This window comes from Callospermophilus lateralis, chromosome 13, assembly GCF_048772815.1.
Source record: "Callospermophilus lateralis isolate mCalLat2 chromosome 13, mCalLat2.hap1, whole genome shotgun sequence".
Classification (NCBI taxonomy): domain Eukaryota; kingdom Metazoa; phylum Chordata; class Mammalia; order Rodentia; family Sciuridae; genus Callospermophilus; species Callospermophilus lateralis.
Window position 1 is genome coordinate 60,251,469 of NC_135317.1, and position 15,141 is coordinate 60,266,609.

Sequence of the window (15,141 nt, forward strand, 5' to 3'; positions counted from 1 at the left end):
TGGTTTATTGTTTCTTTCATTTCAAGGATTTCTGTTTTTTTTTTTTTAGAACCTCTGTCTCTCTATTGAAGTAATCTTTTGCTTCCTTTATTTGTTTATGTAGCTCTGTCAAAATGATCTTTTGCTGCCTGTATTTGCTCTCTTATATCATTCTTTAATTCACAGAACATTTTAATCATGTACATCCTGAACTCCTTCTCTGTCATTTCTTCTGCTGTACTGCCCATGGATTCTAATAATGTGATATCTTGATATGTTTGGGGCACTTTCTTCCCTTGTCTTTTCATATTGCTTATGTGTCTTCCCTTCTAGCATTGTGGATCCGAGGCTTATAGTGCCCCTGTAGGGATCTAATACCTCTCCTCTGAGGTGAAGGACAATGGTAACAGATTCCAGTATAACCAATATACACCCTAAAAACAAATGTTTGCTGTTAAGACGTTTATAGTTTGGTCAAAATGTACAGAAATGGTGAATTCAGTTATTATCTACAATATACTCAGTAGGTTTATAAAAGTGTTTACAGTTTCTAAAGGTGGACAAAGAACCAGAGGTGAGGAGTAGGATGATATGCTGAGGAGGTAGGAGGCCCACCATCTTGGATCTGTGTTTCACACTTCTTAGGAAGTGTGAAAGAGAAATCTAACAAGGAAGGTTAGTAGCAGGAGAAGGGAGAGAAAGTAATTTTGAGTAGACAAGTAAGTGGGAAGACAGTAGAGTACATAAAACAAATATAAATATATATTAAGAAAAATAAAAAATGTTAAAATAGTAGAAATTCGTGGGAAAAAAAATTTTAAAAAAGAATATACAACACAACTGTAATATCTTATTCAGAAGTCCCAGTCTTCAAAATCCTAATTCATGCAAAGTACTTGGTTTCACATATGGATGTGAGTGCAGGAGAATAGAGAGAGAGAGGAAAAAAAGAACTTGAAGGAAGAAACAGGGATTGTTTTAGTTGGAGATCAGTATCTTTCCTGCTTTCCTTCTTATCTAATAGGTGGGGTCATCTGTTGTTAGATAGTATCTCTGTCCCCAGGATGGTGAAGGTAACCAGGGTGTCACTGTGCCAGGGTGGCAGGTGCTGGGGAAAGGGGGTAGTTAGAAACTGAGTACCTGGCCAGCCAGAGTTCCAAATTGGGATTTGCTCCCACTGAAAGTGATGAAGGTGACCCAAGATGGAGGCGCCTGCTTTCTTTGTTTGGGTGTTGGGTCAGTGGGGGGAGCCGAGTGATGGCATTGGACAAGGAGTTCAGAGACAAGCTCTGGCTTTTGCAGTATGTGGCTGTCAGCTTACTTCAGAGCCTTTGTGAAGTTCCCTGGGTAGACAGGCTACTATGTGTAGGGGACTATCTGCTGCTGCAATGTCCCAAGATGGCAGCGACCAGGGGAGCCCCATGGGGGTAGATGGGGATCCACATGGGAGTGGCAGCTAGAGTTCCTGCATGTGGGAAGCTGCCAGGTGTCATGCGTGGGAGCAGCATCCTGACACTGAGGCCTGGAGCCCTGGACGGGCACAGTAATCATGATTCCTGCCCAGGAGCAGGAAAATCACTACAGAGAAGCAGTATTCTCACTACTTGAGTCCTAGGTCATGGAGTGACATGGAATGCTGCCTCTCTTGGCCCACCATCTTGGATCTATATTTATTTATTGTTATATGGTGCTGAGAATTGAACCCAGAGCCTCACACATGCTAGGCAAGCACTCTACCACTGATCCACAATCCCAACTCCTCAGCTATTACTTTTTTGAAAGTACTATCCACTATTCCATCTCAGATTATTCTGAACCCTCTTCTCATGTGTGGTATAGCTGCAGTTAAACCAGCTGCCTGTACTTAGCTAGAGAAGATGCAGCTTCTTTTACTGCTAGGCCACAGATACCCTAGTTTGAGTCTGTTCTGCATACTTGCATTTCTTTCTTCAAATGCCAGCCCTCCTAATTCTCAGTAGGAGAATTACCTGTTCACACTCAGTGGACTGTGTAACTTGTTTAAAAAAAAATTAAAAAAGATACTCCTGCGCAGAGTATGTAGACTTTGAAACCCATATAGCCAAACCAGCTTCTTAACATTCTCTTCTACTTGATGGTGTCTGTTTCCTACCTGTAGCAGAAAAAAGTTTCTGCCCTCTAGATACGGCACAGCTGAAAAAAATAAACAAGCAAATAAGTTTCCATCTGGACAAGAATTAGGTCTGCACTTTTATATTTGAGACTTTCTGGTTCAGAGTCTTTTGTTCATTCTAAGCCCTAATAATTATTTAGCAGATAAAAGAATAGAGGACTAACAAAGAAGCTGTTTATTTTCTTACAGTAAGATATTTAGACACTTAAGGTCTAAGTTAAACAGACCTGTTCCCTCACTTCTAGTCTGTCTGGTTTTGTATCAAGGTTGAATGCTTCTTGGAGGCAGTTGAACACATGCTGTGGTCAGGCCTGTATACCTTGTCCTTTGACAGAGCACTACTTTTTTAAAAATTAACTTGGGCCCTGATTTGTAGGTAAGCTGGTATGTAGTAGACTCATAATTGTTTAATCAATCATAAGAAGATACCTCATTCTGTTTTCCATCTTTGTTTAGGTTTTTAAAACTTTTACCCATTTTAGGCCTGCATTCTAATGATTTTTAGTATATTTGCAGAGTTATGCAGCCATCACAATATAATTTTAGAATATTTCCATTCTTAAAAAGAAATCTTATACTTTTTAGCATTCATTCTCCTTACCTCATGTTCAGTTCTAGGTAACCACTAACTTACTGTATCTATAAATTTGCCTATTCTATATATTTTACATAAAAGAAGTCATATAATGAGGGCTTTTTTGTCTGTTCTTTTACTTAATATAAGATTCTCAAGGTTCATCCATGCTATAGAATATCTCAGTATGTCATCCCTTTTTATTTCCAGATAATAATTCATTTTATAGTTATACAAGTTTTTTTATTTACCAATTGATGGACATTATGAATAATGCTGCTATGAATATTCATGTGCAAGTTTTTGGTTTAATTCGGTTTAATTTCTCTTGAGATACATACCTAGGAATGGGAAGAAAACTTAGGAAGGAGAACCTCAGTAATTTTTAAGAATGCAAAGGGATGCTGAGACCAAAATGTTTAAGAGCTTCTGTACTATAGACAAGATGACCACTAGGCAGGTTTGTATATACACACACACAGACACATACATATTTTAACTTATTTTCAAATGGTGCATTTTGCCATCCCAAGAGAAATTCCAACAGTAGTTGAATATTCATAAAAGCATTGAATAAAGATATAGTTTCCATTTGGTGGTTCAACAGTAATACTAACAGATGGAATGTCAACTACAAAGAGGACTAATTGTGCCTCTTTGTGGAGGAGGAAAATATTGTTTAAGTTGCAATATATTTATTAGAAACATGAATTTCATTATTTCTAGTTAGGTTTGTATGTGAACAGTGGTCTTACCTTTGTGTCTTATAAGAGCTCTCAATTTCACGCTTAAATTAACTGTTGGAAATGATTTACCTAAAAAATGGAGACTCTGTAGAGAAGTCAGGAATGTTCATAAGGAGCCTCCTGTCAGGCATGGTGTGAGGCTTGCAGTGCTGCTGGTACCCAGAGACTAAGCACAAAAGCAGGCAGGAGACTTTCTTTGAGGAGACTCAGGAAAGAAGGCAGTGTCCTTTGAGAACTGCAATAGATATGAATGGGGGAGGGCATTTCAGAGGAAGACAGCGCTGAGAGCACAGAGAAGGAGGCTTGAAGCTTCTGGATCTTTTAGGGAACAGCAAGACATCTGATAATTAGTGTTTTGGGGGCTGGGAGAAATCAAACTAGAAAGGAAGATGGTGAGGTCCTAAGGGCTTTTCTGCCATGGTTAGAAATGTAGCGTCCATTGTGCAGGAAGGAGCAGGAGTTGAAAGAATGGACTTGTGTTTTAGGCAGATAACCTTGGCAGCATTATAAAGGGAGGTTTACAAGCTGGACCAGTTAAGGGCTTATGTTTTCTTGAACGGATGGTTAAGGTAATCAGAGACAGACTTGATGGAACTTGTACCTGTTTAGAGGGAAGGGGAGAAACCAGTCTGGTGTTTTGGGGTGGGGGTTTATTATGTGTGATTGGGAATCCTGGAGAAAGAGCAGGTTTGGGGCTAGAAGGTGGGATGGACTTTTCAATTTTTTTTTTTTTTTTTTTTAAGAAAGAGTGAGAGAAAGTGAGAAAGAGGGAGAGAGAGAGAGAGAGAACTTCAACATTTATTTTTTTCTAGTATTTGGCGGACACAACATCCCTGTCTGCATATGGTGCTGAGGATCGAACCCGGGCCGCACGCATGCCAGGCGAGTGCGCCACCGCCTGAGCCACATCCCCAGCCCGACTTTTCAATTTTTAAAAAAATCTATTCTGTTTCATTTATTTAAGACTTGTTCTCCCTTCTCCAGATATCATCGACCCTGCCATTCTGCGCCCAGGTCGGCTGGACAAAACACTCTTTGTGGGTTTGCCACCCCCAGCAGACCGTCTTGCCATCTTAAAAACTATCACAAAAGTGAGTAAAGGAAATGGAATATTTCCATTTGGATGGATGTGTTTCTCTCAGTAACTATAGTTACAACGGGTATTAATTCAGGATGACTGAATACTTTCTTTACTCTAAATATTTGTCCAGTCTAGATCTCCCAAAAAGGAAGATGAACTTTTATTTTATCATTGAAAATCCTCTCCATTTTTATTTTTATTTGCTATTTATTAGATTAGAAAACTGAAAAAGCAGAGGGATATTTGGAGATATTGTTCAATTAATATATTAGACATATCACTGACATCACATTTTCCATTCTTTTAGATGTGTGATTGTTACTTTTAGAAGAATTAACATTAGTTCATGTTTGAAATGGAATAGAAACATTTGGAGATGAAAAGTAAATAGATGTAGGTCCAACGTAAACATCCAGAGAAAAATTCAGTTTTGATAACACCATGTTGAATTTTGTCCTCCACGTTTATGTATTTCAACTTAAAAAAATTTTATTAATGTCTTATAGTTATACAAAATAGTGGGTTCATTTTGACATATTTATAACCACATATAACTTAGTTTGTTCCAATTCAATCCCTAGTTCTTCCCCTTTCCCCTCCCCTAGATCCCCTTCCTCTGCTCTGTCTTCTATGTATTTATCATTTTATTAATTTGTGTATTATAGTTATGTAAAAGTTAAATTCATTGTAACTATTATTCATACCTGCACATACTATAATTTTATTCTACAGTTTCTTTCCTTTCCCATCCTTACCCCTTTCCTCAGTCCTCTTCCTCTATTCCACTGTTCTCCCATTTTCATGAGTTTTTTTGATTTTTAAAATCCTTACTTCTCTCCGCTTTCTGCATAGGAGAGAAAACTTTTGGGTCTTTGCCTTTTGAGTCTGGCTTATTTTCCTTAGCAAGATGTGCTGTACCAGTTCTACCCATTCACCTGCAAATTATATATTTCATTCTTCTTTATTGCTGAGTAAATACCATAATTCTTCATCTATTCATCTGTGGACAGGCTCCTAGACTTGTTCCATAACTTGGCTATTGTGAAATGTGCTGTTATAAACATTGGTCTGCATGTATCCCTATCATGAGGAATTTTTTTTTTAAAGAGAGAGAGAGAGAGAATTTTAATATTTATTTTTTAGTTTTCGGCAGACACAACATCTTTATTTGTATGTGGTGTTGAGGATCGAACCCAGGCTGCACGCATGCCAGGCGAGCGCGCTACTGCTTGAGCCACATCCCTAGCCTTGCATGTATCCCTATAGAATGCTGATTTTAGTTCTTTTGTTAAATACCAAGAAATGCGATAGCTGGGTCACATGGTAGTTCCATTCCTAGTATTTTAAGAAGTCTCCATACTAATTCCCAAAGCGGTTTTACTAATTTGCAGACTCACCAACAATGAATGAGAGTACAGTTTTCCCACATCCTCCCCAAGTTTCCCTCAGAATTATAGGTATCAATGACTTATTTGGACCTACCATATCCTATTTCCTCGGTGATTTTCAAATTAAATAACATGCATTTTTACTCACAATATTTTTAGCAGAATATAATATTTTTCAGTAAGTGGGGAGCAATATTCTCAAGTTTTTCTCTGTACAATATTTTCTCTGTACAATATTTAAGAATTATTTTAATCATAAATTACAGTGACTTGACTTGTGACCCAAATGTAAGTATAAACACATCCAGTAAAAAACTGTTGCTATATATGTTTTCTAGCTTTTAAGATGCCTGTACAGAGGTAGGCAAGGTGGCACACACCAGTGCCTGGGGAGACTGAGGCAGGAGGATTGCAAGTTCAGAATGCCTCAACAGAAACAAGGTGCTAAGCAACTAGTGAGACCCTGTCTCTAAATAAAATACAAAGAAGGGCTAGGGACGTGGCTCAGTGATTGAGTGCCCCTGAGTTCAATCCTCAGGATCCCAAAAAAGAAAAAAGATGCCTATACAGAATTGATTTTTCTGTTAAAAAAAAAAACCAAAAACTAATAAGAATTGGACACAAAAAGGAGGAGGCAAGTCATCCCAGATTGTACTTTGGCCAAATGATGTATATTGACATTTAGTGCAGACATTGCAAACCTCTCTATGCAGTAGGGTTGGTAAGTGATAGAGTGAATGAAAAAGGGGGAATAAAGGTAATACATTATTTAAAGAAAGTTAATTTTATTTGAGAATTAAAAGAACAAATTGAAAGAGATCAACTTCTTATAAATGTTTCTGTGTTATAAAAGGTTTTCTTTCCTAACATTCCTCTGAGAGTTAAAAGGAAAAAAGATTAGAAAACTGAGAAAGCAGAGGAAGTCATTATTATTATTATTATTATTACAGATGGACACAATATCTTTATTTTGTTTATTTATTTTTTTTATGTGGTGCTGAAGATCGAACCCAGCACCGCACATGTGTGAGGCAAGCGCTCTGCCACTGAGCCACAACCCCAGCCCAAGTTATTATTTTTTAAGTATAGATTTCATTTTAGACAAATCAGTTAATAAGGTAATTAACAACATTCTTATCTTCCCTTCTACCACTGCACAATTTTTGTTGCGTGTATATATGTCTGTGGCCAGTTTTATAACACTTACATTATGTCCAGCAGTCATAATCTTAGCTTAATATTTAAATAAATCTAGTACTCACAACAGCAATTTCACAAGTTTTTTCTATTTAATTTGATTCATCTTTTTATCTGTATTTCCTTATTATCTTTATTCTTTTATTCTGTTTATTAAGTATATTTTACTTTATTCCTTGAATTCTTTCCATGATTAAATATATCTGTCTGTTGTCTTTGTATCTGGATAACAGGTTAGCTGGAAATAATTTTTGATTGGTCACAGTTTTCCCTATTGTCTTTGTAAATATTGCAGTGTGATTTTTTTTTTTTTTTTTAAATTCTGAATGTGTCTGTAAAGATGTTTGAGGCCTGTCTGTTGATCTCACTCACCTGGTGCCATGTTCCAGGAATACAGAGCACCATGAGAAATGGTGTAACTTTGTAATTCCTCCTGATTCTGCTGAAATCCCTTGATTAGTGTGTCTGAGGACTTTCTTTAACATTCTCTAAGGATATCCTCTCCACAGGCTACTTCTCTTAATATTTGAGTATCAGTGGACATCATAAGATTTTGTCACCTTACCTTTCCTCAGTGCTCCTTCCTGGCAATGTAGGCTTGATTATGAGCCACCCCAAAAGTTTCTCTTTCCATTCCCCTCCACTTTCAACATTTGCAACATGCAGGTTTTCTCCTTTCTTTATTTGGTTGCTTTGAGTAGATTTTTAAACTTTTAACTTTTTAAAATAGATTCTTTGGATGATGACAAAGGAAGATCATGATCCAACTTTCACAGGCCATCATAACTTAAAACTGCATTGAGTAATATTCATAACTGTCTCTAAAAGGAGGAAGGAACAGATGAGAAAAGAAGGCTGATCGGGCTTTGTGGGTTAAAAAGCTCCCACTAATGAAGGACGGGGTGGAAGACAAGATGGTTCAACCAAAAACTGAAATTCAGCATACCAGAACTAAGGCAATATCAGAGAATAGCAAAAGGGACTCAGATGGAAATTGTTTAAAGTTTTTAATTAATGGGACATTGGTTTACTGTAGAGTTGAGGGAGAACATGAAGGCAGATAAATTCTCTGCATGAGCATTACCCAAGTGATGATGTCTAACAGGAAGTTGTATTCATGGCTGGGAGTTCAGAAGAGTCCTCTGGTTGAGTTATAGCTTTGTCTGTCATCGTCATATTACTGGTGAAAGCTGTGAAAACGTATTGCTTAGCTCACTGTTTGTCAAGACAGTTTTACCTCCACCCCACTCCACGTTTTTAATTGTCTATGAGATGTTTGTCTCCAGGAAAGGGAGTGTTGCTGCTGTCAAATATCCTACAGCAAACAGGAAAACCAAACACACTACCCAAAGATTTATCTAACACAAAATGCCAGTATCTCAAGGCTAACAAAGCTTGCTTTATTCATATATACTTGTTATCTGTACCAAGCAAATTTAATGGCATTTTCCTTCCATTTCCTTGGCTCCATCATTAAGAACTTCAGTAATGAGATTTTGTTCATTTTGGTTAGTATATATTTAGATACATGTGTATATAAGTAAGTCTATACACACACTCCTAGTTTCTCCATATGAATTTCCTGTAGTCATGGTGACAAATGAAAATAACACACTTGCATGTGGGATATCACCAGCTAAAGGAAACGAATAGAGTGCTGTCCATTTCTAGATGAGAGGCTTACAAATTTGTTTGGAGCCTTACAAATTTGGATCCAAAAGAATGATCACCTCATCATTTCAGATACTGATTCATTCCCATAATGATACCCACAACTTGGAGCAACTTTACACTTTCTTTTTCTAGAATTTCATCACCATTCCAAAAATTATGAACCCTTATACTAAGGTTTGAATGTTTCTACATATCTGCTTCAAGAATAAAATGATAAAGGAAATAATGTAATTCAATATTTACCTAAAATTAGTACTCTTTTTTTTAAATTTGTGTTTTTAGTTGTAGATGGCAGCGTGCCTTTATTTTATTTGTTTATATTTATGTGGTGCTGAGAATCGAACTGAGTGCCTCACATGTGCTCTTCTACTGAGCTACAGCCTCAGCCCCCAGCACTCTTTTACTTAGTCAACAAGTACTCACTAAAAATTAATTCTGTCCTTGATTCTGTGTGTACTATTGAGCAGACCAAGAAACATAAGACCCAGTCTTTAGCAGTAAGGAGCTTGCCTTCAGATGAAGGATCATATGAATGTTTATGAAACAACAGACATATTAATCCATTCTTGAGGAGGGGAAAAAAAGGAAATTGAGTACCCTAGCAATTCCAATTTTCTCAATAGAAGTATAAAGAAAAGGGCTGGGGATGTGGCTCAAGCGGTAGCATGCTCGCCTGGCATGCGGGCGACCCGGGTTCAATCCTCACCACCACATACAAACAAAGATGTTGTGTCTACCGAAAACTAAAAAATAAATATTAAAATTCCCGCTCTCTCTCAAAAAAAAAAGAAAAAGAAAAGAAAATACACTGAAATATTAATTGTGCTTGCTGTGGAGGTGGGATTATAGAGTTTTTTGGCTATGTTAGTGTAGTCCAGCCAATGAGCCCCAGGAATACAGTTGAGCAGGTGAGGCCTGTTGTTAGGGAGAATGCACTCCAAGATAACTGGGGAAGGGGGCATTTAAGTAAGAGGGTATAAGAAAGGACTAAATGTTTGGGGTTTATGTTAGATTTGGGAAAGGTTTATTATGGAGCCTTGCTCTCAATTGTTGTTAGAAAGCAGCTGTCATTCTGTGGGTTGGTATCCCCTTAAATTACCTAGAAGGGAGAAAGACCTGTGATTGGTAAAGAAAGAGCAGTTCTTTCTGTTGGCTAGGGTGGGGGATTGTTTGGTCATTTCTCTCTTGGACAGTGTTCATGCTCTATCCGTGCTCGGATATTACAGAGTAGCCTTTTTGTCTTGATCCATCAGGGTCACATAGTGTCCTTGTCTGAAGTCCACGTTCTAAGAGATTATTTCTGTTTAGCAGCAGCTTCCCTGTAAGGAATGCCACAGCTTTCCTTTGAGGGCCCAGCCAGCCTAGAGCACCATCAGGGTCCACCTAATTATCTCAGGCCACATGCTACATGTTAGGGGTCTCCTTTTCTCTTTCTCACCTACTTTACATTTGTAGATTTTTCTGTCTTGACCATGTATGTGTATATTCTGTCTGTTTGTAAGAAGAATCATCTGGTATAAATGTGGAGGTTAGAGAGGAGCTGAGAATTAGATGGAAAAGGCCTACAGCTTCTGAGCACAGAGTTGTGAATATGAAAGGAAGGAAAAATCCAAAAGAGACATTTTTATAGAAAAACAATTTGACTTTGAAAGCAACTTTTATAGCATTGTGGTTTAGGCCCTTCTCAGTCTCAGCATATGTGTGTGCTAAACATAGGCTAGGTTGGGGGAGTTTATTCTCTTTTACTTTAGAGTGTATTTTTACTTACTTCCTGGGTGTGCCCTGTTCTCAGCCTTGGAACCTTGCTGAACAGGCCTGCTCAGGAGGAGCAGTAGCCTCATCCAGCCATCCTTTTTGCCCTGCTGGCCCCCATCCTCCTGGTGCCTCTAAGGAGAATGGCTCCACATTCCCATCTTCCCTCCTCCCTCCAGAGTTCATGATTGAGTTTATTTAAAGAATATGTTGACCTAGCAGCTCAGGAGACTGAGGCTGAGTCAGGAGAATCGCGAGTTCAAGCCAGACTCAGCAATGGTGAGTCAGCAACTCAGTGAGTCCTTGTCTCTAAATAAAATACAAAAAAGGGCTGGGGATGTGCCTTAATGGTTGAGTGCCCCTCAGTTCAATTCCCAGTACTCCCCACCCTACCTAAAAAAGAATGTGATGATAGCTAAAAGCAGAGCACAAGTAGAGGAAGAAAGATATCTCATCCAGAGGGATAATTCATATGTGGACAGAGGTCCACATATATTCTCGGTAAATAAACAGAAAGTGATACAGATTGGTTTTTCATGGACTGAACATATAGCTTAGTTAACACACTAGCCTTGTATGTGCAAGGCTGCAGGTTTGATCACTAGCATTACAAAATAAATAAATGTGTGTATGTGCATGTTTGTGTGTGAGAGTGAGAGAAAAAGCAATATCATTTTTAAAAACATCTTTCAGTGCTTAATATGTTTCAAAGTTGCTGACTTTTGACTTTAATTCTCTAGATAGTCTTATATAGTCTTTTCTCTATTAATATCTGAGAGAGTGGACTAAAATTGTGTAGTCTTAAAAATATGAAATGATTTGTGGATTGGATCAACTTCTTGGTATCTTTTAGAATCTGAGTTTCTTTAGGAAGGACAAGGATGACATTCTAGTCTTTGTAGATATTTTCTGGTGATGATTTTGGTTTTTTTTTCACATAAGATTTGTATTAGACATACAGTAAAGGGAAGTTTGAACATATTTTTAAATGGAAAGTGTAAAGACTATTAATAAAAATAAGAATCACTTTTTTCCTCCATATTGAAATTAAAGAATTATAAAATTTTTACCTATTTCACCATAGCTTCATAGATTCCACTAGAGAAGTGAATTATGTGGGTAATTTTATTTCTTAAAGAAGACCATATACATATGCAATTTTACCTCAAGTGTAAAATAATATATGTTCAAGGTAGTTCAATTTTCATTTCTCCCTAATTCACAGTCATTTTTTTTGGCCATGATAATATGTTTAATAAGAGGCATGTTGCTCAAAACCACCTTGGACAAGTAGATTTTATACACACACACATATATAAGCTATAGGTGGAAACAATATCTTTATTTTATATTTATGTGGTGCTAAGGATCGAACCCAGTGCCTCACACATGCTAGGCAAGCACTCTACCTCTGGGTCACAACCCCAACTCTAGACAAGTAGATTTTTCCACAACTTTTATTTTTTCATTTTAAGTGTCATTAAAACTTATTTTTTTAAACTTTTTTTTTAGTTGTAGATGGACACAATACCTTTATTTTTATTTGTTTATTTTTATGTAGTGCTAGGGATTGAACCTAGGGTCTCATGCATGTGAGGCAAGCACTCTACCACTGAGCTACAACCCCAGCCCCTAAAACTTACTCTTATTTCATAAAACCACAAAGGTTATTTAATGTCTGCAAATACTTTGAGAGAAAGCATATAGGCTTTAAAGTCATGATAAAAATACCGCTAAAAAGTCGTATTCACAAAATGATGTATTTTTTAAACATTCTTCTGCTGGAGGAAGTGGCATTCTCTTAATAGTTACAACCACTCCGAAAGTTGAGGGAGGGAAATTCCTTGAGCCAAGGAGTTCAAGGCCAGCCTTTGGGGAGACCCTGTCTCCATCAAAAAAACTCCATCATCTCAAGACTAAAACATGTATTAACATTTCACCTAAATATTATCTATTAAATTCTTAAGACTGGTGTAATAGTTTCTTATTAAAAAACCTGATGTAATATTAACTAGCATTTATTAAGTATTTACTCTTCTTTTGGTATTGTTTTTACTTTAATCTATGAATATGCTTACACTTTGTACCCTTTGAAGTGTTTGAATACTTAAATATTTTACTGATAGGCAAACTATAGCCAAAAAAATAGGATACAAAATTGTGTTTTATGTGTATGTTCAAAGGCTGAAGAAAATGCAAAATTACTATTATTATGTTATGAAGATGTGACCTATTAATTTTTTCTTCAGTTTTTTAGTCTGCTATGTAAATAAAATTAATCACTGATTCTAGGTTCTCTGTAACTAAGAGTAGATTTGTGTGACCAAATTAAAAATAATAAAAGTAGTATTATATCTTTAATTACTTTTTGTACATGTGATTCCATAACACATTGCTTTATTCGGAATTATAGAAAGTATTAGTGGAAATTAACTAATTCTTTTTATCTAAATTGTGGTATAATATACATAAAATTTACTGTTTTCTAATATGTGGTTCTGTGGCACTGAACACATCCACGTTGTTGTGCAACCATCACCACCATCCATGGACCATCTCATCCTCCCAAACTGAAACTGGACTCCCCATGGCAATTCATGGCAGCCACCATTCTACTTTGTTTTTCTGAATTTGCCTACTCTAAGTAGCTCATATAAATCATTAGAAAACATGACTCATCAGCCCTTTTTTCTAATAATGGGAAAATAATGTTACTTCAGAAACTTTTGGAGGTATACTATGTAGACCACATCTCATGGTCCTAGAAAAAAGCAGTTGATTATTTTGTGAGGATATTTTTTTAAAAGTTAATTTGCTAAGAATTAGAAAGCTTGTGTTTGTTTAAATACATAATAGTTGATTTTCTAAAAAAGTTCATAAACCATCTCATTTAGTTATTATGACTCATTGTCTATTGAGCTTTCTTTCATAAAAGAGTTTACTTAAAAGAGACCCTACAAAAACGCATTCTAAAATGGCGAACCGTACAGTAAAGGATGCACATAGCATCCATGGAACCAACCCTCAATATTTAGTGGAGAAGATCATTCGGACACGAATCTACGAATCTAAGTACTGGAAAGAAGAGTGTTTTGGACTTACCGCTGAACTTGTAGTAGATAAAGCCATGGAGTTACGGTTTGTGGGTGGCGTCTATGGTGGAAACATAAAACCAACTCCCTTTTTGTGTTTAACCTTGAAGATGCTTCAGATTCAACCTGAAAAGGATATCATTGTAGAATTTATAAAAAATGAAGACTTCAAGTATGTCCGCATGTTGGGGGCACTTTACATGAGACTGACAGGTACTGCAATTGATTGCTACAAGTACTTGGAGCCTTTGTACAACGACTATCGAAAAATCAAGAGCCAGAACAGAAATGGGGAGTTTGAACTGATGCATGTTGATGAATTTATTGATGAATTGTTGCACAGTGAGAGAGTCTGTGATATCATTTTGCCCCGGCTACAGAAACGCTATGTGCTAGAGGAAGCTGAGCAACTGGAACCTCGAGTTAGTGCTCTAGAAGAGGACATGGATGATGTGGAGTCCAGTGAGGAGGAGGAGGAAGAAGATGAGAAGTTGGAAAGAGTACCATCACCTGACCACCGCCGCAGACGCTACAGAGACTTGGACAAGCCCCGTCGCTCTCCAACGTTGCGCTATAGGAGGAGTAGGAGTCAGTCTCCCAGAAGGCGGAGTCGATCTCCCAAAAGACAAAGCCCCTCACCCCGCCGAGAAAGGCATCAGAGCAAGAGTCCAAGACGTCACTGGAGCAGGTCCCGCGATCGATGACACAGATCTCGCTCCAAGTCTCCAGGTCATCACCGAAGTCACAGACATAGGAGCCATTCAAAATCTCCTGAAAGGTCTAAGAAAAGCCACAAGAAGAGCCGGAGAGGGAATGAGTAGTGAACTCAGCTTTTGATTATGAGGGTATCTACTCATGTGGAAGAATTAAGATCTGCTTTCCAGGCAGCTTTAAGAGTAATTTAGTTTTTTCTTATCAAGTTTTTCTACTTTTTTTTTTTTTGGTATGAAAAAGGTGCTGAATTTTGCCTCCTTTTTTGAACTGTAATCCATGTCTTTGAGGGATGATGTTCCTTCATGTCAGTTTTTGACCCAACTAATAACTATAACTGTATTCAAACTTATGAGGCTAGGAAAGGATCTGGGGGTTGGGAATATGAATGAGAAAGGATCTGGCCATCTGATGAGCAACCCTTTTCTTTTTTGTTATTAAACCCGACATAGACATTTGCCCTTAAAAAAAAAAAATAAAAGAGACCCTAATTATTGAAAGCTTATAGCTGTTCTCAATATGCAGATGGTAGAAAATTCCTTCTCTGAGTTCTCATGGAGAGCTCACAAACATGTGATGACTATGTCTTCAACAGAATCCCTGAAGTAAACACAGAATCCTTTCACATTGAGCCAGAATGAACCAGATCATTCTCTTATGTAAGCTATGAGGATGTGACAGTTCATTTAGATGTTGAGAAGAATAAGTGAATTGTACTCAGGTAATTCTTGGTGAAATTTATTTCTTTTGATTGGCCTTTTGATTAAACAAGGCAGTAGATAGTTTGAAGGAAAT

General features: G+C 37.3%; 1 protein-coding gene and 1 pseudogene across 2 annotated transcripts in view; both read left to right on the forward strand.

Annotated features, from left to right (window-relative positions):
• Positions 1 to 15,141, forward strand: part of Nvl (nuclear VCP like) — a 107,829-nt gene that overhangs the window by 77,647 nt on the left and 15,041 nt on the right. For both annotated transcript variants that reach the window (XM_076872956.1, XM_076872957.1), the window contains one exon: positions 4,436 to 4,542. In XM_076872956.1, the coding sequence (XP_076729071.1) occupies positions 4,436 to 4,542 (107 nt within the window). The remainder of the gene's footprint in view (positions 1 to 4,435; positions 4,543 to 15,141) is intronic.
• LOC143379269 (pre-mRNA-splicing factor 38A pseudogene) lies at positions 13,518 to 14,804 on the forward strand (annotated as a pseudogene).